The sequence below is a fragment of the Microcebus murinus genome, chromosome 3 (assembly GCF_040939455.1).
Source record: "Microcebus murinus isolate Inina chromosome 3, M.murinus_Inina_mat1.0, whole genome shotgun sequence".
Lineage (NCBI taxonomy): Eukaryota > Metazoa > Chordata > Mammalia > Primates > Cheirogaleidae > Microcebus > Microcebus murinus.
In genome coordinates this window covers 59,091,144-59,116,773 of record NC_134106.1, presented here as the reverse complement: position 1 = coordinate 59,116,773, position 25,630 = coordinate 59,091,144, and the positions used below count along the sequence as shown (strand labels likewise).

The window sequence follows — 25,630 nt, the reverse complement described above, 5'->3', positions numbered from 1 at the left end:
CTTGCAGCCCCACCTTGGCAGGGCCTAGTGAATGTGCTCCCTGCCACATACCACACCATGCACAGCCACAGAGGGACGCTGGCAATTGGGTTTTTCTTCTGAGCTTTTAAGATTTCAAAATGTCCAGGTGCTTTGCAGCTTGCACCGCTCACCAGCCTTCCTCAGATTCCTAAATCCTCTTCCTCCCTTCCCCTGCTCTTCCCCCCGCCCCAGGTAACACATTCAGCCTTCCAGGCTGCACACGCCGGCTGACCCAGTTCCCAAACAAAGGCTCCCTGTCAGTGGATCACAAAACAGCAAGCCCATGGCTGGTGCTTGTGCCTAGACCTCAGCAAATGCACAAGGAGCATGAACCCACCCCTGCTGGCACCCAACACAGCAGCACCCTGTCACGCAGCAGGGACCACCGAATGCCCACCATGACATCCAAAGCTTGTCATGTGCAGCTCCATGAGCTGGTCTCCCAGCCCACCCACACCCACAGTCAGCAGGTCCATCAATCTGCAAGCTGGACTGGCCCTGCCCACCCCCACCCCACCACAGACAGGGCCCGGGAAGTCAGTAGCACGGGAAGGGACCCATTGACTGTCTACAGATCCTGCTTTAGCCACCACAACTTTGCTCCTGCCATTCCCCCCACCGGGAAACCTTCCCCGCTATGCACGTGAAATAACTCAACAGAAAGCCCACCCACGGGGAGGTGCAGTCAGGGTTACCCAGGGTTCTGACTTCCAAACCACAAATCTCACCTCAAGTCCCACCTCTTCCATGAAGCCTTCCTTGATAGCCCCCTGCTAGCTGCAGCTTCGCTTTGCCCGCCTGCCTCCTGGAGGGTGCCGCTGCCCTCACCAGCCCTCACTGGGCGGGGAGAGACAGCCCGCCCCCGGGAGCCTCTGGGCTGCAGCAGCGGGCAGCAAGCCTTCCTGCTCCCTGGGGCACACACTGTCTGTGCAAGTTCATGGACACCTGATTCTAGCCCGTCTGCCCTCCCCCGCAGCTTGGGCAGCTCAGCTTTACCCACAGCCAAGTTCCTGGGGCTGTAGCCAGGCTTCTCCCAGCACCTACCATTGGGCCAGAGGGGCAGTCCTCAATAAATGCTGAGTTGAAACCCCAGCCATCTGGGGCCGGGATTCTGCAGTCTACATCCACCGCAATCCCACTGCTGCACCTTCAAGCCCTGGAGCCCCAGCCCGCCTCACCTGTTCCTCCCCATCGTCTCATGGTCTTTGACCACCACATGAAGCTCAGAGCCTTGGTCCAGGGGGACACCCTTGAGGTCCCACTCAAAGCCCTGGAAGAAAAGGAGAAAAGGCATCTTAACCTGTGGCTCCAGGAGAAGTGACTGCAGCTGGTTCACCCTTATGTCCTCCGGGCTCTGAGCAAGCTTCCATGAATGATTCTAGAGAATGGGTGGATGGATGGATGGATGGATGGATGATGAATACCAGAGCTCCAGAGCTTCAGAGATGACAGAGCTAAAAGCAGCAAAAGAGAGAAGAAGGGACCTGGGAGCCCCCTCTTCTTCACAGCTCCCTGTGAGAGCCCCCTCTCACAGCCCCCTCTTCTAACTCCATTCCAACCCACCCCCGGAGCCAGGCCAGGAACGGGGCTGGGAAAATGCCAGGTGACCCTGCAGGGTTCTCAGGGACCAAGATCTTTGTGCTGGTCCAGAAGCCAGGCCCTTGGTGAGCAGCATGAGTTATTGCCACGCTGGGTGCTACCTACCCACATTGGGTAGGCCGAGCCAGAGCCCCATGACCCTCCTCAGAGCAAAGGCTTCCTTGTGCATCCCAACCCCATGCATGCCAGGCATCCAGGGCTTGCAAAGGACCACCCGGGAGCCCTGTACACAGCAGGAGCCAGAGAAAGACCTGCTTGGTCGAGGAGGGCTGTGGGGAGAAGGTGGGCTTTGGACTGGGAGACGGCCTGCCTGAAGGAGACAGGCAGGCAAGAGAGCCCCAAGGAGAAACAGAGACAAAAAATGTCTCACTCCTCTCCATTTACCTGGGAGGCCAGGCCATCAACCCTCCTCCCAGGTCCCTGAAGCCAGGAGGATTTGGTTGGCACGCTGGACGTCCAGCTTTTCCCCCCTTGAGGACACCCCTGAGAAAGCCACCTTCTCCGGAGCCCCCTAACTTGTCCCTGCAGAGTCCATGGCAGCAGAGAGAGAAAAGAAGGGAGAATGGAAAACCTCACAGACCTCATTCCACACGGGGTTCACGCTGTTCTTGATGACTTTGGTTCTCTTCTTCACCCCTACGAGAGACACAAAAGGGAGAGTGGAAAGACACATCGCACCCTGCCCTACAGCTGAGTCAAGTTCGGCTTCTGAGACCCACGCTAGGGCTCAGCTGCCAAAGGAAGTCTCATAAAACCAACGGATTCCCTGAGAATCCCACCAGCCTGCGATGGACGCCCAATGCCAATCGCACACCTTCTCTCCGCTCTGGGACCAAGAAACAATGCACCAATCAGCAAGATGTCTTATTAATAAAAGAAAATACTCAGGCTGACTCTCCTTGATGTATTTGTTATTCCTGACTTTTCAAATAAAGTTTTTTAATTATAAATTTTCTCATTCTAAAAATGAACAGTATTCCTAAAAAAATATTTCATTTTTCTTTTGAAAAACACCCATCTCTACATATTATATGATTTCCTTTCTAAGAACCGTTCAGAATAGACAAATCCATAGAGATGGAAGCGGATTAGTGGTTTCCAGAGGCTGAAGCAGGGGGAAGATGGGAATCGGAAGTGATTGATTAATTGGTGTGGAGTTTCTTTTTGGGGTGATAAAGAATGTTCTGGAATTAGACAATGATGATGGTTGCACAACATTGCAATTTAAAACCCTTCTAAGCCCATCACGGCCATAACACTCGCAGTTGTTCTAGGCCTTGGTGCCACAGGGGCTGGAACAGGCATAGCCTCTCTAGTCACCTCCAACCAGCAGTACCTGCAGCTCTCTGCTGCCATCGATAACGACCTCCGAGAGATACAGCAGGGCCTAAAATATCTCAAAGAATCCCTCGCTTCGCTTTCTGAGGTAGTGTTGCAAAATAGAAGAGGTCTAGACTTAGTGTTCCTCCAAGAGGGAGGTTTGTGCGCAGCACTTAAAAAAGAATGTTGCTTTTACGCAGACAAAACAGGTCTGGTAGAAGAGAGCATTGAGAGAGTTAGACAGAGCCTAGAAGATAGAAAAAAACAAAGAGAACAAAGTGAGGCATGGTATCAAAATTGGTTTTCTACATCCCCCTGGCTATCCACTTGCTTCCCAGTGTCTTAGGGCCGCTTGTAGGTTTTCTGTTGCTCCTCACCTTTGGGCCTTGGGCATTCAAAAAACTAACCAACTTTGTCAAGTCGCAGGTAGACACAGCCACACAAAAATCGGTCTCCGTGTTTTATCAACGGCTAGAACAAAGAGGCTCCAGAGAAGACCTCCATACAGAGCCTCCCCATACAGCCACAGAGGGTCTAAATTTTTCAAACCTTGCCTCAGACATGGAACGCAGTTGGTTCCAAAGGCTGTGGAGACGCCCATGACGGGATTATCGCGATGCCGTGTACCAGATGCACACCCCGCCAGCAGTGAGGTAACTCCATGACGGGAATATTGTAGGTCCATGCCCGGGGGCACACTTCATAATCAGAAGTGCTGGAGCTGGATGCCACCTACATAACCTAACACAGAGGCCTCACCTTCACATTAATCGCCAGATCTTATATTTGGGGTGCTGGTCGCGGAAGCCCATCGCGTAGCCTAAGACAGGCTCTCCACCAACCTATATAAATCTCCCTCATACTAATAAAGAGGGGGGGAGATGTTAGAGGCAAGGACCCTCAAAGACCCTCAAAGACCCTCAACTCCCCTATGACTTGTCCTACGCACGGGACTTTTAATGAAGCTTGCTCTGCAGTGCTTTGCATTAAGAAGGGCACAGAAAGTGCTACACATGTCCGACTTTTCCAGCAAGCATCAGGAACAGAAATGACTCGGCTCTCAACAGCCAATTGAAAGCGGTCAGCCTGACACAAAATTTGTATTGGGGTTCGATCTTAAAGATCACCCCACTCCACCCCACCTGCGCAAGACTCTCCACTGAGAATCCTTTGGCCTCCACCTGGACTGCTCAGCTTTCAGAGAGTCTTGCCTGCACCATGAAAGCCTCAAGAGCTTCCAGGAGCCCGGAGTCAGTGCTTATCTAGCCTGGGAGGTGGCCTTTTGCAGGGTCGTCCCACCCTGCCATGTCAGAGCCTGGAGAAGGGGAGGGAAGCGAAGGGGGGTCAGGATGGGGCAAAGGGTGTTGACGGATTTGGAAAAGAGAAAGATGAGAGCAAGCACAAAGGAAAATCAGGGGGAAGGACTGAGGGAGGGAGGCGGTAAGGGCATCAGGTAGAGTTAAGCTATTTTGAAAACAGTTGCTCAGCCTACTGGGTCCCCTGGAGATTCTGACAAACCTCCCCCAGGTGGAGGGGGTGAGCTCCCAACCCTCTGACAATCCCAGATGTAAATCACTGATGCAGGAAAAGATCACAGATTTTGGAATCACAGACCCCAACAGAACACTTATGTTCTGTGATTCCTTAGGACAACAGTTCAAACTTTTTGGTCACAGGATGTCACTCTTAAAAATCATTGAGGACCCCAAAGAGCTGTTATTCAGGTGGCTTGTATCTATCGATTTTTACCACATTAAGGCATTTAAAAACATTTAGTAATTAATTTAAAAATAACAGCAATAAACCTAATAAATGTTAACATAAGTGAATTTTTGTTCAATGAATTATGTAGATCTTCCAAATGTTGATACAGTTCATTATACAATACAAAAGAATCACATTCGTTAACATTGCCATCAATCTCATCAGAAAAGTCTTTCAGTGCAGGGAAGCTAGAAGATACGCGCTTTCTAAAATTCCAATTTTTGCTTGAAAACTCAGATTTTATGGTAGGCAACAAATGGTAAATATCAGCCATTTTCCTTGAAGTGGCAGGCTCACTCATTCACTTTTAAGAAATTATCTGCCAAATGCCCAGATCTGAATAACCATAGTTCATCAGTCATTCTTTCAAGTAAAAACAGTATTTCATGGGGAAAAAAAAGTGGCTAGTTCTGCTTATCATTCAAGCAGTCACTCAAGTGCTTTGCCTGGTGACAAATACCATTTTCGATGTGTAGCAAAAGTGCTCTAAACATACTTTCCATTTCATCACACAAAATATTATAAACACATGTACTTGAGGATTAAAATTAATAACTGTACTGTTTCATCAAGGACATTCTTAAATGAAATTAGCTTTTTTTTTTTTTTAACTGTGAGTGCATGAGATCTAGTCAAGTACCATGACAATTATAATTTCGTGCCAAGGCCTTGATTAGTGTTAAGGCACCAGTAGTATTACCTTCCATTGCTGTTGTACCAACAGTAAGAATGTCAGCACAGTGAAAGAAGCAGTAGCCTCTTAGTGTTGTTGTCGAGATAGTTTTGACCTTTCTGACCTGCTCAAAGAGTCTAGAGGATTCACCCCGGGGTCCACGTACCACACTATTAGAACCTCTTAAGAAACACATTTAACATTTCAGCCATCATTTCCTCATCTGTAAGGTTATAATACCCACCTTACAAGGGGTTGTTGTGAAAATCAAACAGATAGTATGTGTGACATGCCTGGCACACGGCATGCTCACTAAATGTGAACTCACTTCCCCTGCCCTCCCCGCTGTGCCCCACTCTGATGCATCTAGTGAACTCCTACCAATTCTTCAATACCCAGCTCAGTTGTCCCTCCTCTAATAAGCTCTCCCTGATTCTCCCAGACAGAGATGGCTGTTCTCTCTTTGGTGCTCCCTAAGAAAGCTGTGACCACATGTACCAGACAGCAGGATAGAAGTGTGTTTCTAGGCTGTCTCCCTAGCTGGGCTGTGAGTTTCAGAGGGCAGACACCAGGCCCCACTCATGTTAGAAACCCTAGTCTACAGTGAGGTGCCCAGTCGTTAGGTGCTGAATGAATGGGTCCTTTCCTTTCCCAAGTCGGCTGCAAGTTCACATCCCCACCAGAAGACAGGAGCACTGATCCCAGGGAACCCCATAGTCTCCATTCACGGTATGGCTTGCATCAGTGGATGGGAGGCTGAAGGGGGGCGCAGCATTGGGGAGGTGTCCTGGAAGAGGCACCAGTTATCTTCTCAATGGTGGTCCAGGCCTGTCCTGGCTGAACCACTTTGAATCTTCTTGTTGGCACACCGGTGTGGCTCCAGCAGGGGTTAGACACGTGGCTTTGGAGTCATTCAAATAACAGCCACCACTATGAGACCTTAGGGAAGGCTCATAGCCTTTCTAGGCCTTGCTCCCTCAGCAATAAATTGATAATAATAAGAGTGTCTACTGCGTAGGGTTTCGAGGGGACATGAGACGCAAGCTAAGTGTCCACTTCCCCTCCTCTATCACAGATCAGCTTCCTGTGACCTGCAGGAGCAACCTGGAAAATTCCATCTGCACCCTCTCTTGAGCTGTGCACTCAAACTCACTTCCTGGTGCTCCTGGCTTCATTAATCGAACAGTATCTGTGTGCCAAGCCCTGTGCTAAATGTCTTTTAATATTTTCCACTTCCTACCTTCCCCGAAGATAAGGAGAACAAAAGTCCTCTTTGAGATTTTACTAATCGCTGGTTAGAAGGACCAACTCTGGGACCCTCTAGAGGACGTTAAGGGAGGGGTCACCGACAGGTGCTTGCCCCCAAAAGAAGAAAGAAACAAAAACTAACCCAGCACAATCACGTGATTTACAGACACCAAGAAAAGGGAAGACACATTGATAATTAGGAAACAGTTCAGAAAACACTTCCTCATCATGGATTAGACTTGTGCTGACCCTGGTAACTCATTTTGGCCTTGAAAGATATGGCTATATGTGTGTAATTTAACAGACTCGATAGTTACGGTAGATACAGCAGAGCTCAGGGCTCATGCTGAAGGTGGAGGAACGGGACCATGCCCTCTCTCCAGACTGTTCTGCAGAATCGGGGACCAGAAGGCATTTGTGAGAATCATGATGAAGCACTGGGTGTTCCCCCAGACTGAGCAACTTGAGTCACAAAAAGACAAACATGGTATGATTCCACTCACATGAAATACCTAGTATAGTCAAAATGTTAGAGACAGAAAGTAGAGGGGTGCTTGCCAGGGGTCAGAGGAGGGGGAATGGGGAGTTACTGGTTAATAGGTATAGAGTTTCAGTTTTGCAAGATGAAAAGGGCTCTGTGGCTGATGGTGGTGATGGTTGCACAACAGTGTAAATGTACTTACTGCCACCAAGCTGTACACTTGAAAATGGTCAAGATGGTCAACTTGACGTTATGTGTATTTACCACAATTTAAGAAAAATGAAGTCCAGGTGGGAGATGGTGAGGACGCAGGTGGCAGTGCTGGGGTTTGCTGGCCAGCGTCGGGTTGGGGATGGGGAAGGTGGGAGCAGAGGATGTCTCCCAGGTTCTGACAGTGGCATGTGGGTGGCTGCTGGTGCTATTCACCTAGAGAGGGAACAGGGAGAGGAGGGGAGATGGGGTGTTCTGGACTCCTAGAGAGAGAGAGAGAGACACACACACACACACACACACACACACTGCTTCTGCCCACCAGTGGGGTGACAGGACTTACTCTCAGAAGCTGCAGGGGGCTTCAGGTCCTATAGGCAGCCTTGATGCAGCCTTTCATTCACTCCCCAAATGTTTATTGAGGGCTTGCTTTGTGTGAGGCACTCTCTGACACCCCCACTGGAATACCCATACGAAAAGAAAGTGATAGGAATTGAAAGTGTTGGCTGACAACCCAAAGGTAGAAGCAAGTGAAGGGAGAAAAGACAGCCCTGGCTTCTACTGAAGGGAATTCTGCTATACTTCCCCTTTAGGGTGCACAAACACCCCCTAACAAAAATGGCAGGTAGACTGATCATCCTGGCACACCATCTGTGTACTCAAGCCTGTGCACTCCAAGAACTGAGCAGCCGCCTCCCCCATCATCAGCAGAGCACTGCTCCTCTCCTTGCCTGCAGCATCCCCAAACCCCTCTTTCTAAACCCCACCTGGAACCCCAGTCTGGGAAAGAAGTGGCCAGGAAGGGCAGTGGGCCATGGTGGAATGCACTCTGAAAGGGGTAGGCTTTAAACTCCAACGGCCAGTTAGAACTGATGGAGATATTTATATACAATTTTTACTTGTCAATTAAACAAACAAAAAGAACTGGCGAAGATATTGGAAAGACCTATGACAAATATGTTAATATCCTCAATATATAAAGGGTACTTGCAACTAATTAAGAAAAAAAACATCTCCTGCAAAATGAGCAAATTAAAAAGTAATTCAGTAAGAATGCTACTACTAGGTAATATTAATACTAGTATTTGTGTAATATCACAAATACTATCTGAACCTTAAGAAATTGTCTAAGATTTGCACGGTAATGCTTTGTGTTAGCAGAATTATAACAGGCCATCAGCTAAAAAGTATGATCACGTCAAGGTAGAGAGTGGAAAGATAGAAAACAGAGCCTGGGAAGAGGGACAGGGGGAGAAGAAAGGATGGAGAGAAGTGGGTTAAAAGGTATAAACATACAGTTAGATAAGGCCAGGTGGTGGCTCAAAACTGTAATCCCAGCACTTTGGGAGGCTGAGGTGGGAGGATTGCTTGAGGTCAGGAGTTCAAGACAATCCTAGGCCACACAGCAAGATCCCGGTTCTACAAAAAATTTAAAAATTAGCCAGGCATGTGGTGTACGCCTGTAATCCCAGCTACTCAGGAGGCTGAGGCAGGAGGTTCTCTTGAGACCAAGAGTTTGGGGCGGCAGTGAGCTATGATCATACCACTGCACTCCACCCTGAATGACAGAGTAAGACACAATCTCAAAAAAAAAAAAAAAATGATACAGTTAGATAGCAGGAATTAATTCAGTGTTTGATAGCAGAGTAGGGTGACTGTAGTTAAATAAAAAGATACTGTACTTGGGAGAAGGACACCCTAAATACCCTGAATTGATCACTATGAATTATATACATCTTACAAAATTTCACATGTGCCCCAGAAATTTGTGCAAATTTTTTTTAAGAAAAAAGAAAAGAAAAGAAGCCCTCATAGTTGGCCAATGGGAGGGTAAAGTTGGTACGGACTTGCAGAAGAGCAATTTCAGAAATGCAGCAAAGCCTTAAGTACGTCATAACCTCTGACACAGCGATTCCTCACCTGGTGATTGCCCAAAGGAAATAATTCAATATGTGTGCAAAGATTTAGTCACCGGGATATTCCTCACAGTGACAGCACAATTTAAGCACTGGATATAAGTATAAAAAATGTGCTATAGCCTCAATATGCATCAATAGAGGGTTGAGTAAATGAATTGCGGTGCATCCATCTAATAAAATACTATGCAGACATTTTAAAAGATTGTATAGGAGAATATTTACTAGTATAGAAAAATGCCTCTGGCTTATTTTTGAGCAAAAGTACAAATATGCAAACATTTGGGGAAAATAATCTGGGATAAGATTACTTCTAGAGAGGAAGGCAGGGGGTTTGGAGACTTCTGGTGGAGGAGTGGGATGGAAAAGGTTCTAAGGTTCTTGCCCTGGGTGATATTACATCATAATTTATTTATTAAAGTAGGGCTTCTCAACCTTGGCACTATTAGTATTTTGGGCCCAATAAATCTTTGTTGTGAGCGTTGGGTGGGGCTGTCCTGGGCATTGTAGGGTGTTTCGCATAATCCCTGGCCTCTACCCACTAGATGTCAGTGACATGCCCCCATTGCCGCCCCCCACCCCACCCCCACTAGTGGCAGCAAATAAAAATGTCTCCAGACATTGCCATGTCCCCTGAGGGACAGAATTGCCCCCAGTTGAAAACCACTGCATTAAATCATCCATTTCTATTTTACATACTTTGCTTGTGTATTAAATTTCATAACTAAAAATGTTTTTTTTAAAAAAAGGGAAGAAAGAATCTTAGACGAAATATGTCAAATAGTTGACAGGTTAATTTAAGGTGGCAGGATTTGGGGCCATTTTTTACTTTTACCTCATGTCTTTCTGTAATTTGTCATTTTTTATAAGTACATATTACATCTATAAAAAGGAAATAGAAAGATATTTTCAAGGTTTTAAGTCACTTTTAATGTTTAAAAAGCCAGGTTCAGAGAGCCCAGTGCCCCTACAGCCCACCTGCCCCACACAGGTAGGTCAGGAGTGTTTCCTGAGGACAGGAGACCTCCTTCGGATGGTTCTACAGGGTCCCCCAGGCTCCTGCCCAAAATCTAGAGACCTCAGGAGATAGAGGGAAGGGGCGGAGGGGGAGGGGAGGGGAGGCAGGATAGACATGGTGAGGAAGAGACACGTGATGGCGTGATGGAGAACGAAGGTTCAGCACTGACTCCTGTGCTCCTGGCTGGTGAAGCAGGGCAGAAAGTCACCAAGTGGGGGACACCACAGAGCCACCCTTCAAGGAAAAAACATTTGCGCTCCAAAGCTACAAGGATCTGATTTTATTCTTAGATGCATCCCTAGCACCTAGAACACACCGAGCACATAGTAGGTACTCAATAAATATTGGTTGAATGAACTAAATGCATGAATAGAAGGATATTAATAACACAGCATAGAAAGTGGGCAGGGCAGAAGAGAAATACAGATTATTAAATGCTACAGGAAATGAAGCTGCTCATTCACACAAATGGTCAGTCAAAAATATCTACCATGGTCCAGTTACTCACGGTATTTTTGGCTAACTAATCAATGACTACAAAAACAAAAGAATGAGCAGTAGTTGTTCACAGTCTCTGCCCTAAGGTCCTCAAACTGGAAAGCCAAAAAAGCACCCTGAGAGTCCAGCCTCTGGAGCTCATAGTCTATTTTGGGAGGCAGGTCCTGAAATTACATCCGAGGCTGGAATGCCCAGGGAGCAACTGCAACGTGGGGCCAGCCCAGGCCCATACATTTGGGGCTGCATGTAGGAGCGCAGCGCACAGCACAGGCTGGCTTCTCTGCAAGCACTCCACACCACTGTCCCCTCTGTGCCTTGAGGGGGTTGGGCTGAGCGCTTCTCAACTCGGACTGCACATCCACAGCACGTGGAGATATGTCAGAAACATCTGTGCCTGGGCCCCACCCAGAAAGATTTAGCTTCACAAGGAAAGGAGACAGAGAGGTTGGCAAAGGTCTTTTTTAAAGCTCCACACACAATTCTAATATGAGTCAGAGTTGAGTGCCGAAGTCCAGATGCCCTGCCAGTTCCAAGACTGGTTCTGATGGCTTCCCTCCCTAAGCGTCAGCTCAGCCCCAAACTGCACTGAGCATGCCCTTTGTGGGGGAGCACATTCATTTCACCTGTCACCACATCTCCAACCAATTTTTCTCAAGGTGTAGTTCCAAAATAACCTGCATCAGGTATTTGTTAAACGCTGACTCTTAGGTCATCTTCCAGACCTGCTGGGTCAGAACCTCTACGAATGGGGTCTAGGAATCCATTTCTCGAGCACATTTTTCAAGTGAAAGGACCCCGTCCCAGACTGAGCAAGGCTCCCAGGCACCTCTGGAGAACAGCTGGAGGCTGGGCCAGAAAGGGGACAAACAATAGAAAGCACCTACTTGTGCCCAGTACTGGGACATCCCCATAAATAAATAGGACAGGTCCCTCTGCTCAAGGAATCTTGATATCCTAAATACAGAGCTGCATCCTGAGCAGAGGCTGGCCAGGTGAGCGTGTTAGTCCCTAACGAGGTGTGCTGCATCCAGAGAGCAGAGACTAATGATAGCCAGGGAGATCCTGGGTACCTTCCTGGAGAAGGGGGCATTGCAGCTGGGCTTTGAAAGACAAATAGATTTTGAACACTTAGGGAAGTTACATTCCATTATACAGTATTCATCAGTGTAAATAAACTGATGAATTGCAAAGAAGGCATTGCAAAGAAGAAATACAGAGATTTGGGGAGGACAACATCTCAGTGCCTAGGCCAGGGCAACAGCCAAGAGGGGCCAAACAGATGTGGTCACCCAAAACCCTGTGCTGACGTTGGCCCCAGCCTCAGTGTCCTTAGGGAATTTCTTTTCCAGCCAATGATGACGCCACAATTTCTATACAACGAAGGCTTAGGCAGCATCTGATGGCCTGGGGAGAGCTAAAGACTTTGTCTTGAAGTTGTTCTTACATAGTGAACACCTAGGTACATCCCTGATCAATGAAAACAGCAAAATTTTCTTAAATGTTTCAAATCACACTTTTCAAAAAAGGAATAAATGTAAATTGTCCCATAGGAAAGAATAAAAGCCACACATAGATCTCACTTTGCCAAATTGTATCTCTTATCTATGGTTATCATTTTGAGGGTGCTTGGGGAAGTGATTCAGATCATAGGTCAGATCTAACGAGCACCCCACGGGCTCCCACTGTTTTCAAATCTCATGAAAACACCAGCCACCTTCCCCTCTACATTTGGCCATCTTTCGTGATGCACATATATATTTTTTTAATTCCACAAAGCCACAGAGTATGGCTCCTGGCTAAGAGGAAACCCTCTCTCCTCTCCTTATTTATCTTTCTCTGCAGAACTGGGGTCCTGACTCATCGCTATTGTTCCTGCTCTTAATTCTGACAGGTCCTTCCTCTTCCCCTTCCCCTCCTGAGACATCCTCTCCCTTGGGAATCTCTGACTTGCAGTGGGGGGTTAAGGGTGTCCGGTGAGAGCGGGGAATGTGTGATTCCTTTACTGCCCCAAAGACAGAGAGACGGTTTCCAGCCTAAGCACTACGTATAATGGCTTGGCATTCTTGAATTCAGAAAAATATTCTTGACACCCCTCAAAATTCCTGTGTCAAGGCCATATCCATCCTATTCTGTTCCTGTTCCTCCGATTGAGACATGGCGCATTCAATATGGCCAGCGTGCCATAAAAATGAGTGAATGAAGAATGAATGAGTCGGTGAAAAAAAAGACACAACTTTCAAAGCACACCGTCTACATGTCCTCTTTTTAAGTGGCCCTGATTTTTCTCCACCTTCCGCATCCATCTTCTAACCCACTCTTACCCGCACTGCCAGGGAAGAGCTCGGACTTTATTCCCTCTGGGTATCCATCTCAGAATAGTGATAACCACTAACATATTATGGCACTTTCAGTTTTCCAAATTTTCAAAGCCCTCCGGTATTTACTGTGCTGTTTCATCCCCGTTGTCCCCCTCAGAAGTCAGGGCTGGGATTTCTGTCCCTGCTGACAAAGGGAGAAACTGTGGCCTGGCCTGGTTGGCGCTGGCGCGGGGGCGCAGACCCGCCAGTGCGCGCCGAGAGTCAAGTGGCGCCCCAGCGTGGGCGCGGCGGCCACGGGTCTCTCACCTCGGAAAGTCAGGCTGGCCACAGGGTCGCTGCGCCGGTCCTTCTTCCCACTGGGGAGGTTGCTGGCCTTCACCAGCAGGCAGCACAGCATGGCTGGGCAGCACCGGCGCACCGGGGCGCCGCGGGCAAGGCGGGAGCGGGAGCAGCGGGCTCAGGCACCCGCCGAGCAAGAGCCCGGCCACTAGGCAGCCGCGTCTAAAGGGAGCTGTCGCCTTCGCTGCGCCTCCGCCGAGAAGTGGCCAATGCCTGAGAGAGGCAACAGCGAGGACACCGGACACCCACTGGGCGGACCCTCCCCTCCGGCCCCAGCCTAGATCCGCCCTGCCTGGGGCGGGCGGGGCGGGACAGGGGTCGGACGGGCGCCTGTAGGGATGCTTGTCCCCTGCTCCGGTGGCCCCAGCTCCCGGCCAGGAATGGAAGCGCCGCTGACACAGAGCGCACAGCTCGGCCGCCAAGCGCGGACACGGAGCCGCGGGGCCTGCTCCGAGGGAGCCTCCGGCGCCCCGGGCTCCACGCCGGGCCATGGCGCCCGGGCGCCCTGCGCACCGGTGCCGATTTTGCCGGCTGCCGTGGGCGCTTGGCGAAAGGGTGGGAACGAGAAATGAGTGCAGGCGTAAGGAGGGGGAGATCAGCGGCCGGGACGAGCGTCCTCGGGAAACTGCAAGTTAGAGCGAGCGCTGGAGACGTGTGCGGAGCGGCGGAGCGCGCCGTGCGCCCGGAGCCCTCGGCCTCCTTGCCGCTCGCCTGTCCTCACCTGCCCCATTACCCGTGCTGGGGAGCCGGTCCTCTCCCCGCCGGCAGGCTGCCGAGGCGGCAGTTCTGGAGTGCTGGGAACCCAGGGCGGGGAGAGACCCCGAGGCTCGAGCCCCGAGAACCCGCCTTGGAGCCTTCCCCATGGCAGTCCAGGGTCGCTCGTGTCCGGAGGCGGCGATCTGTGTTCAAATCACACTATGTTCCCTGAAGCGCAGGGCGTCCAGCCACTGCCCCTTGCGTCCCCTGCAGGTGCCCCCACCGCCAACAATATCTACATCCACTGGCCCCCATCATGAGGAAAGTTACTTATGGCGTGAGCCTTGAGCAGTGACGGTCCACTGCATGCTTTCGAGTATTATTAACACGTCTGGTTCCTTTCCTGCTTAGGAACTTCTTGACCATTGGGGCACCTGCTTCGCACCCCCTATCCCAGCACTCCAGCACCTAGCACCGGACAGGACCCTGCCCCTCCTCCCAACACCCAATCCTCACTCCTTTTCTGCCTAAAAGCACTGCTGCACAAAATCCCAACTCCCTCTCCCCTCTTATTTTGAAAAATACAGTATTTTCACGTAGCTAAACCACATCCCTGGTGAATCCAGCTCTGCCTACTCCACACTTGCCCCCTAACCCTCAATTGTTGGAGAATAACACAGCTGACCTGAGTGGTGTCCCTTAGTCACAATCCCAAACTGAAGTGAACCCTCCTACCATATTTCCCCAGTCTCATCAATCGTCTTCTCTCCCGGGTGACTATTTCACACTTTTCTCTCTCCCCAGCCTACAACATCCCCTTGCTCGGCCTCACTCTCACTTTGCTTCCTATTTACTGAGCAGAGAACTTCCTCCAGCTCCGTTCCCAGGCTCCTTTTAATTCCTATTAGCGTCTGAGCCCAAACCCTTTGCCTGCTCTCCTGTTCTTATGAATGAATCACTCTTGTACTCCTAAGACCAACCACACACTTGGGCACAGATCCCAACCTCTCTCCTCCATTCAGTGACAAGGCTCTGGTAACTCTCCGCACCTCACCCCTGCATTACCAAGTTCCCCTGTCTGTGAGCCATTCCATCAGCATGCAAACATGATGTAATCACTCTTAATAAAGCACACGCTTCACCCATGTCCCCCTCGGCTACTAGTCATTGCTTTCTTTTCACGACAATACCCTCTGAAAGAGCTGCCCATGCTTTCTGTCTCCAATTCTTCTCCTCCATTCTCTCTTGAACTCACACAGTCATGCCTTCAACCCCACCACACCACCAAAACTGCAAGTCCCATCAGCTCTCCTGCAAAATACATCCAGAATCTCACCATCTCCACTATAACCACCCTGATGGAACCCCTGCCATCACTCGCCTAAATCTCTGCAACAGACTCAGTAGATTCCCTACCCACCTCCTGCCCTTCCTCTGCCCCTCAGTCTACTCTCCACCCAGCCCACAACACTCGAGTCACTCATTTACTCCAAGTCTTCCAATGGCTCCCATCTCACTCAGAACAAAATCCAAAGTCTTCACATAACTCAAAGCCCTGCCTGACTTCACTGACCTCTCCGGGGCTCACCCTTCTTTAAGGAAGTTAGCTCCTAGCTGTGTCAGGCCTGTGCCTCCTCAGGGTCTTTGCTGGCTGTTCCCTCTGGCTGCAAAGCTTACCTCTTCCCTTCCTTCAGACATCCACTCAGATGGTACCCCTCTGGGCATCCAAATGAAAATTGCAGCCCCCACCCTATCTCCCTGTCTGGCTTTGTTTTTCTTTAGCACTGATCACTCTGTATCTTCTTTCTTTTCCACCGTCCCCATTAGAATGTCTGCTCCAAGAAGGCAGGAACTTTTGTCCATTTTGTTCATGCTGTCTCCTCAGTACCTGGAATAGCACCTGGCACAAAGTAGTTCTCTATCAATAGTTTCTAAATATTTGCCTGGAAGAATAAATGGATTGCACACACATTCACCAGTCACCTCTGACTTGCTGGGAATGAGTCACATGCCTGTCCTCCAGGAGCTCACAGTCTGGGGTGGAGACCACAGAGGGCAGCAACAGCATCTACAGACACCATGGGACATGCAGTCAAGGGGAAGTGGGAGGCCTGTAAGGAGCCAGCAGTTCCCACTGGGGCTGCGTGTGGTGGGGAGGACAGGAAGAAGAGAGTCCGAGGCTGTCCCCCCAGCAATTTCACCAGCTGCTTACACCCTCTCTCTCCCTCCTGACTCCACCCCCATCCCACTCTTAAGATGAGGTGGACACTTGGCTCCTCCCCAACATCCAGACCCCCTTCCTCCCTCCTAGCAGACCCGACTGACCAGGTACCCAGCCCCAGCTCCAGCGTGGCTCCTACTTTAGCTGAGCCCATTTCCTGGCAATGGGTCTAGCAATGGGCATGTGTCCTAAGTTCTTCCCCTGAAGGGGCAGATTATACGCCATGATTAGAGAAGCCCAACTCTCTCTCCTGTGCAGAAGGAAGCACGTAGCTCCAATTGGCGACCAGGCCAAGGATGTAGCAGACACCACAGACAACAGATCAGAGAGAAAAATGGAGTCTTGCTGAGACAGGGTGATGTCAACGTGTAAGTCCCAGCTACGTGGGAGGCTGCAGCAGGAACATGGCTTGAGTACAGGGGTTCTGGGCTGTAGTGTGCTATACCAACCATGTGTCCACACTAAGTTCAGCATCAATATGGTAGCCTCCCAGGAGCAGGGGATCCCCAAGTTACCTAAGGAGGAGTGAATCAACCCAGGTTGGAAATGGCCAGAAGAATGGAGCCTACCTGAGGATGATACCTTGGAGTTGTATAGCGTATGTACCCAGAGCCCACTATGTCTCTGGATCGCCAGGTAGGTAAGCTGATCACTTTACCACTGTCATTTAAGTCTATCGTAAGAGTCAGGATTTCTGTTACTTTTAGCCAAATCACCTTCACTGACACCCATGATGGAAGCTATCATCCAAATGCTTCCACCAAGTCTCACCACCACCCTTTCCTGCCCGGGCCACTGCAGGCACCTCCTCGCTGGTCACCTCACAGTCACTCTCCCCAGGTCTGGTCCATTATCCACACCACAGCCAGGCAGTTTTATATATGATCAAGTCTCTCTCTGCTGAAAACTTCCTGGGAGGTTTATCCCAAGGCCTCCTGTGCTCGTGGGATAAAGCCCAGATTCCTTTTCTCAAGCCAGAGCACAAGGACACTCAGCCTCTTGCTCTCTGATCTCCAGCTCCAGTGGCCTCTCGGTTTCTAGAACATGCCGAGCTCCCTCCCAACTGTGAAGTCTGCTGTACCCTCTGCCTGAAATTGCCTTCCCCTCTCTCTTTGCAGAGCCACTCCCATTCTCCCCCATTCATCCTTCGGACCTCAGCTTAAACATCACTTCCCCAGGAAAGCTGTCCCTGACCTCCCAGGGTAGGTCGGGTCCCTCTGGCAAACAACCACACAGAAGTCCTTTTCCTTCTTAGCCCACACACAATTGTAAGAAATGACTGTTTGTGTAATTACTGGTTTAATGTCTAGCTGGACCACGGAGTAGGTCAACGAGGGGCGAGCCCAAGGCTGTCTCAGTGACCCAGGTATTCTCACTGTGTAGTACAGGACTGGCCTGGAGTTGGCGTGGCAGACCTTGTACTTGGCTCCCTGTGTTGGTTCCACCCATGGTGAGTTTAGCCAGTGGTTCTCAAAGAGGCAGTACTGCCCCCCAGGGGGAATTTTAGATATTACAAAGCTCTTTTTCCTTTTTTACTGTCACAATAATTTTCTCCAACCCATCAGGGGCGGCACAGGAAATCTGCATGGGGCAGATCTAATATTTCCAGACGAACATTCCAAGGGATTTACACAAACCCTTGGCTTGTTTCCAAGGAACAAGGGCTCCACACACCTGTTCTGCAAACCAGAAAAGCAACAGCTGGTGACCCGGGCCCTGCACACATCCTGAGGCCTCTTTCCCATCGCAACCTCTAACTTCCTGGCCTGGTTGCTGTTCGCTGGCTACCTCCCTATCAAATAGCTGACTGTTCCCCTGCAGACTTCATACTAGGGCCTGGTAACTCGATGGGGCTTCCTCCCAACAGGACTTGTATCAGGAATGAAGTTTTAACGGAGAGTATGGCTGAGACTTCAACTTGTCCTCCCATATATATTCTTCCCCCTTTGTCCATGGAAATTTTCCATAGTGTTGTACCTGGGCACATGGCCACTCAAATAAAAAGACTACATTTCCCCGCCTCCCTTGCAGCTAGATGTGGCCATGAGACCAGCTATTGACCAACAGGATACTAGCAGAAGGGAGGTATGTAATTGCCTGGATGTGTCCATAAAGGGAAGGGCATGCCTCCTCAGACCACTCTTCCCTCTGGGTGGAATATAGGTGGTGGTAGTGAGCCATCACGGACCATGTTGTCAAAGGGACCTCCTGAGGATAGCAGAGCAACAAGACAGGAGGAACTGAGATCCTGGACAGCCTTATGGGTCAGCATTTTACCAGCCAGGACTGCCTATATCTCAACTATTATGTGAATGAGAGAGACTATCATGTTTACACCACCACTAGTTAGGGCTCGGTTACAACAGCCATGAATGCATCCCACCTAAAGCTTAGGTGCAGAAGCTCCTTGGCACCCCTGACTAGTCCAGCCCCACCGTGAAGGTGACAGGTCTCGCTTAGGAGCCATAGTTTGGTAGGAAGCAGGTGAGGGGACCTGTTCAGAAGCTGCGTTTGCATGGCAAGCCCAGTTTTTATTTACATTCCATGCTTACTGCAGTGTTTTGGGGTTGACAGAGGTGAGGGGGAAGGGACACATAGTCCTGGTAGTGCTGACTGATAAGCCCAAGGGAAAGGACACTGACTGCCAGCTTTCCAGAGAGCCCAGGCCAAGATCTCCAAGATTAAATGAAACACTGCACATCACAGGCTGTCACTGGTATCCCCTGGAACACATCCAGCCTACAGACATGTTGTTCTTGACCAATACAATATTTTATAGGAAAATTGTATCTTAATTAAACATTAGAAGATTTTCCATATAAATCAGGATTCATAACTTCTCATGAAAAATCAGAGAAGCTGGGATGTGGGCCCACATCCCCTGCCTGACACTGACCACCTGGCACCTGTGGATGGGATATGCCCTCTCAGGTCACCCGACTTGCTGCTGCTCTCCAAATATGCACATATGATTTTCCTTCTGGCCTGGTCTTAGTTAGGCCACCTGCCAGGCTCCTGCAAACATGTGAGTTTGTGACCTCTGTCACTTATGTGGGGCCCCACCTCCCTGACCATAGAAGTAGGAGTGCCTCAATGCACCTAACAAGGCCCCTTTTTGCTGCTGTAGTTGGGGCAGTCGCCTTCTCTGGCCACATTCTCCTAATGGTGTCTGGGGCTTCGTTTGTTCCCAAGGCCTAGACAAGTGGTGTCCAGGAGACAAATGGATGTTGCCTCTCTGCTCAATGACATCAACCTTGAGAGGAACACTTTGCATGAGTTTACAGGGACTAGTATGCAGGTGGTAGAGAAAGAGAGTGAGTTTGGCCTACGGACAGGGACTGAGGAGGTTTGTGGCTTCAGGGGAGTCACCAGAGGCGTATTTGCTCCAAGAAAGATGAAACACCACTGTGCGTACCACAACGAGCCTTCAGGCAGGTGGACAAATGCCTTCGCCTCAGCAGGGGCTGCTCTAGGAGGGCAGCTACAGGAGACAGGACCAGTGTCCCTGGGGGCAGAAAGGATGGCCACCTGCCACTCGGCCAGTTGTGTCAAGACTGGCAGGACAGTGGGTGGGCATGTTGTTTGTGCTTAATGAGTGTCCATTTCCTCTCCTTGTGATGAACACACATTTTGAAAATCAGAATCCTCCATCTTTTGGTCATTTGACTTATACTGTGTTCCCTGCAGCCTTGCACAGCCCCTACTTTGACTCAGCCCCATGCTGGGTATCCCCAGCACCGCCCTCCCTGTGCTGGCTCAGGTCCAGGGTGCCCGGGGTGCCCTGGGTGTGGGCAGCACATGGTATGCTTCCCAAAGCACTTTCTTATTCACGAGCCAAAGATGCTGGAACAACCGAAGGCACTGAGGATGGGGGCTGGGAAGAGGTGCTTTGACCACTGTGTGACCTTGGCCAGGCCCCTGCACTTCTCTGAGCATATTTTGCCATCTGGAAAGGGGGGATAATATCATTGCCCCTTGGCCTCACAAAGCTGCTGTGAGCATAAAATGAGTTTATGCACACAAAGGAGCTGTGAGGTGTTATAATGGCATATCATAAACACATAACCAAAAGAAAAGCTTTATGGGACAAAAACTGAAAGAATGTAGGAAGGCCAGATCCAGACCAGCAGCTAAGGGAAGGCGTCTCAGGTGGGTGCTTTACTTTGAGCCACGTCCCTGAGACCAGAGCCCTCTGTGTAATCATTCACCCAGCTGGCCCTTGCCGGGAGAAGGAGAGTGAGCAGGCCTCAATGCCGCAGGGAGGCCAAATTTGGACATGGGTTAGGAACTTGGCTAATGCAGGAGGTGAAATGTGGCCAGGGACTGGGGGAGGGGAGGAACTGCATTCTCCAGGACTGCCTGGTGGTGACAGTGATGACTGGGAGTGAGCCTTCCCAAGCTCAGGGGCTCACAATCGATCAGCACAGACAACATCCTTTCTCCACAGTGAGCTCTGGGCTCCAGGGAGGGACAGTTCACCCAGAGGAGCCAGGCCGTGGGCAAAGGGCAGGGCTGTGGACAGGTGGGGGAGGAGCACAGTTAGAGATGTGTGAATGCCACAATGGAGGATGGGGGAGATTGCTCCCAGACAGTCCCTTGGGGCTGAAATAATGACAGCAGGGAAGCCATGCAGCAGTATTTCCTGTGGGTGAAGCACGTCATTCTTTATTCACCTTTCCTTTCCCTGAGGTTTCTGAGCCTGGCCTAAGTGAGGGGACCAGGAAGCAGGAGGCTGGTGCACTGAGTGTATGGGGTCAGGGGTCCAGGAGGGCGGAGGAAAATCTAGTTCAGGCTGAGTAGACACCAGAGGACAAAGCCCTGAGAGCAGGGGCTCTGCAGGCGGGCGGACATTGGTGCACTGGTTATCTGCAGAGGGCGCCACTTGCAAAGACTGCTCTGTGAATGGGGAAGGGGTGCTTGAGTGGGAGGCAGCTGCTTCCTCCCCAGGGTGCCTCCCTCCCCAGCAACAGCATTCTCCCTCCCCTCAACCAGGCAGGTATTTACAGCAACATGGAGCCCAGGGTCCTCAGCCAGGCGGCTAAGCAGGGCCACTGACCTGGCCTGCCCAGAGCTGAGGATGCAGAGAGGAACCATGAAAGACCGTCACTGACACCCTTGTGTTTCCTCTCTGCTGGAAACACCTTGATAAAGCTCATTTCCGGAGGCTGTGGTGGGAAACTGGTTGGAAACGGGTCAAAGCAGCATGTTAGGAAGAAAGCACAGTGGCCCTGGTTCAGTCCCTCCTGCTGGTGTGCATTGTGTGCCAGGCACAGGCCCATTCGGCAGCTCCTTCTGGAGCCCTACCCCCATCCAACACACAGAGATACCCCAAGATCTCACACCCAGGAGTGATGTGCCTGATAGGACCCATCTGCAATACTGTGGGGGACACAGGTCTGTGTTCTCAGAGCCTCCATTGCCTGTACCATGGCAGGCGGCCTAAGCACTCCAGGGTGTGCGTGTGTCTGGGAGCACATGTGCACATGGCATCTGGGAGCAGGTAGGTATATCCAGGAGCTTAGGAAACTGAAAGGGAAGGTCTGCACTGGATGGCCAGGGACCAACTAATGCTGTTTCTGGGGACCTGGGATATAGTTATATTAGAGTCAGATCTCTGGGAAGAAGGGGAGTGGCAGCTAATGGGGGCCTGAGAGGAGAACCCATGGTAGGAGGAGAGGCTCAAGCTCTTGCCCCTGGTTCTTCTCCCCCAGTACGGCTCCAAGACCAAAGACCCAGCTGTGTAGACCCCAGCTTTGGCTTGGCCCTGAGGGGTTCCCCAGGAAGTAGACAGGGCCCTACCCTCACCTCATAGCAAAGCCGAGTCATAAGCCTATGAAGACCTTTCTGTGGGAGGTCCCAATGCAATAGCGGAGCAGGCTTCCTTGCTCAAGGAGGCCTCACTCTGACAATGGAGACCAGATACTACCCCCCACATGCTATCCCCTCTGTGCACCCGTCTAGTGGCGGTGGGGAGAGACACTCCCTAAAGGTTGGTGCTGCTGACCGCTGTGCCCAGCTGCTAAATTTCCCCCATCCTTTGCCCAAAGCAAGGGTAGAGTTCCTGGAAGGGTGGGCGGTGCCTCACCCTAGTGGACACCAGCCTGCCAGCCCAGCCTCTGATTGTGAGCTTAAGGCCCACAGGAAAGCAGCCAGGCCCAGGCCGGGGAGGGAAGACAGCTGGGTTATAAATAGGCCTGGGACCAGGCCTTCCGGGGAGAGGAGGGAACCCTGCAGTAAGAGGGTTTTGCGGTCCATAGAGCGGAAAGACCTCTTTTAAGAGATCCTGAAGAGGTGAGAGGAAAGATACTTGTCTTGCCTTCCCCGCAGACGCATGTCTTTGCAACACTCACACGGGCCAGGGACCAGAAAGTCTTGTCTCTCACCTCCAGGCGCTCTCCAGGTTAGAGTGCCATGGCGCACCCTTCCCGACCCCACACTATGCCAGGAGGGAGTGGCGGGTCCCTCCTACCTGCAAACACGGCGGAGCAGTAGGCATCGCTGATGTCGGTGTCCGGGGTGCGGACGTTCTCGGCGTAGAGGATGAAGACCCTCAGCATGCCTGCGGCGCGTGGGGCCCCGTGCGCCCAGGGCGCGAAGAGGCTAGGGAAGGTCTGGGAGAGCCGATGCGCAGCTCGCGGGTCCCCTCAGAGGAGAGAGCTGGCGGGGCGAGGCCGGTTCTGTTCTCTGGCTCCCGGCTCAGAGGTGCTGCTCTTAAAGGGAAACAGGCCACCCCCGGGCTGCTCAGTGGGCCAGCTCGGTCCCCGCCTGGCTGCGCTCACCCTGCCCGTCAGCGGCGTTCGGAGAACAGGGGCTTCTGCTCATCTTCCACCCCCGCCGCCTACCCGGGCTCCGTTGAGCTGTAATCTAATGCTCCGGCCGCGGAGTCTCCCAATGACACGGCATTTTGCACCTGGCTGTGGCACAGCGCACTGGGCGGCGGCCGCGATGGCCTGGGGGCTGGACCAGAGCTCCGGGCGCCCCAGATCTCGCTGTCGGATGACAGAAAGGCTCAGCCCCTCCCCTGACCTTCCACCTCCACCTTGGCGCTACGCCAAGCCCGTGGCCTCCCTTCGCCTCCAGGAGCTGTCTCTCCAGAAGCCAGCCCGAGCGCCCTGGGTAGGATCGGAGATCCCCGGCAAGGGCTGGTGAGCAGGGGCAGGGCCCGCGGTTTCCCTAGGAGTAGCCTGAAGCTAATTTCATTGACTGCAGTGCTTGCTGCTTTACAAACTTTGCCCTCTCTTCTCTGGTTGTAAAAGCAACACATGCTAATTTTAACACAAAAAGCATAGAGAGAGAAATCTCTGGTTCTGAGAAAAACAGTATTAACATTTGGGTATTTGCCAATCTACACTTTTCCCTCCGAATGTATGTATGCATGTATCACGGTACTTACATCCGGACGTGTGGATGTGTGCGCAGTCGGTGCCCCATGTTTCCATGAAACACTTTCTTGCATCATTAAAAATTCTTAATAAAGAATCTTTTCAATAGCTACATAATTGTCTATCATATGAATGTACTAGATTCACAATGCTTTCTCCTATTGTTATACACATTTAGGCTCTTCCCAGATTCTCATTATTATAATACTGAGAGGGTTTCGTTTGGTTGTTTTTTTGTTTTTTTTTTAATAAAAGGGATATAAACTCATTTTAGGTGCCTCCCCCCCACTCTCTGTTAGTTCCTCAGATTTGATTCCTAGCTTTGGAATTATAAGGTTGCAGGACATGAGTTTTTTCAGGTTTGAGTACCTATTGCTAAACTACTTTCCGGGAGCAATGTGGATCCACATTTCCAGCAGCCCATGACTCACCTTCTAAAGAAGGCCAGTTGGATGTGTGTGCAGCTGTCAGCAAAACTCCTTTGCAGCCCATGTGGACAGCAGACACACCCAGGGAAGGAAAGGCCAGCTGCTAATAGTGGGCTCATTTTGCTCCATACAGAGGTCCACATTTCCTGTGGTCACTTAGGGTCCTCCTGCAGCAATCTAGGCCTCCTTCTTTTCTTTGCCTCTAGCATAACATATGGTGGGGAGAGGAACAAGGGGGTTGAAATTCAGTCATTCACTTAAGGAGTACTGTAACAAGCCAGGCACTATCCTGGGTGGGGAACACAATGGTGAGCACAAGTGACATGGTCCTTGTTATAGGCTGAATTGTGTACCCCCCAAATTTATATGTTAAAGACCTTAAATGTGACTGCATTTGGAGACAAGGCCTTTAAAGAGGTGACCAAATTAAAAATGAGGTTGTTAGGATAGGCCCTAATCCAATCTGACTAGTGTCCTTATAAAAAGAACAAATTTGGCACACCAAGATAAACCAAGAATGCATGTACACAGAGACAAGGCCATGTGAGGACATGGAGAGAAGGCAGCCGTCTTCAAGCCAAGGAAAGAAGCTTCAGAAGAAACCAAGCCCGCCGACCTACTACACCTTGATCTTGGACGTCCATCCTCCAGAACTGTGAGAAAGAAATTTCTGCTGTTTGAGCCACCCAGTTCCATACTATTTGTTATGACAGCCTGAGCAAACTAATATAGTTCCTGACCTCAGGGAGCTTCCACTTCAGTGGGGAAACTGACATTTATGGATCAGTCAGTTCATTCATGCACCATTACAAATCTTTAATGCAATAAAAGACAGAAAACTTGGGAGTGAGAGCAGAGAGCAAGGAGCCTTCTGCTAGGGATAGTGAGACCTGTTTGAGATGAGATCTCAAGATCAGTTAATTCACTGAGCAGGGTCTGATTTACTGCTCAAAAGCTCTCTCTGGCTGCTTTGTGGAGAATAAAGTGCAAGGGGAATCGGAGTGGAGGTGAGGACATGGAAGCTATAGCAGAGGGTCAAGGTAAATGACACAGACTCGGACCAAGGTTGTGAAAATGGAGATGGAGGGAAGTAAGGCAAAGGGGGAGGGGGAGGGAGAAGGAAGGAAATTCAATGTCACTTCTGCTCACCATTGTGTCCCTCATCCTGGACAGTGCCTGGCTTGCTGCGGGACTCCATTACATACCCCTTAAATGAATGACTGAAACTTGACCCCAGTTTCTCTTCCCCTCCCCATTACATGTTGTGCTAGAGGCAAGGAAAGGAAGGAGGCATAGATTGCTGCAGGAGGACCCTAAATGACCACAAGAAATGTTTGCTACCCTGATCTTGAAATTACAGACCTTTGGGTGAGAATTGTTGCCTCCTAGGACCTCTGAGTAAAGCAGGTGGAGTCATTGTTTCTTACTACATCTTTATTACGTGTTGCTGGAGAAAACTTTGGCTTGGGTAAAGTAATTGATTCATTCAATCAATCAT

At 50.5% G+C, this 25,630-nt stretch overlaps 1 protein-coding gene across 21 annotated transcripts in view; it reads right to left on the bottom strand.

The window, feature by feature from the left end:
* The window catches only part of DYSF (dysferlin), a 207,992-nt gene extending 184,253 nt beyond the window's left edge, over positions 1-23,739 (bottom strand). For 12 of the 21 annotated variants that reach the window (XM_012750072.2, XM_012750076.2, XM_012750074.2 and 9 more), the window contains exons 1-3: positions 13,373-13,615; positions 2,201-2,256; positions 1,200-1,291 (exon numbers count right to left, since the gene is read on the bottom strand). In XM_012750072.2, the coding sequence (XP_012605526.2) occupies positions 1,200-1,291; positions 2,201-2,256; positions 13,373-13,463 (239 nt within the window). In that variant the 5' untranslated portion in view covers positions 13,464-13,615. Of the gene's footprint in view, positions 1-1,199; positions 1,292-2,200; positions 2,257-13,372; positions 13,616-22,791 lie in introns of those variants that run through there. The other 9 variants (XM_012750083.3, XM_012750087.3, XM_012750085.3 and 6 more) reach the window with 4 other exon arrangements.
* Between the last annotated feature and the right edge of the window lie 1,891 nt (positions 23,740-25,630).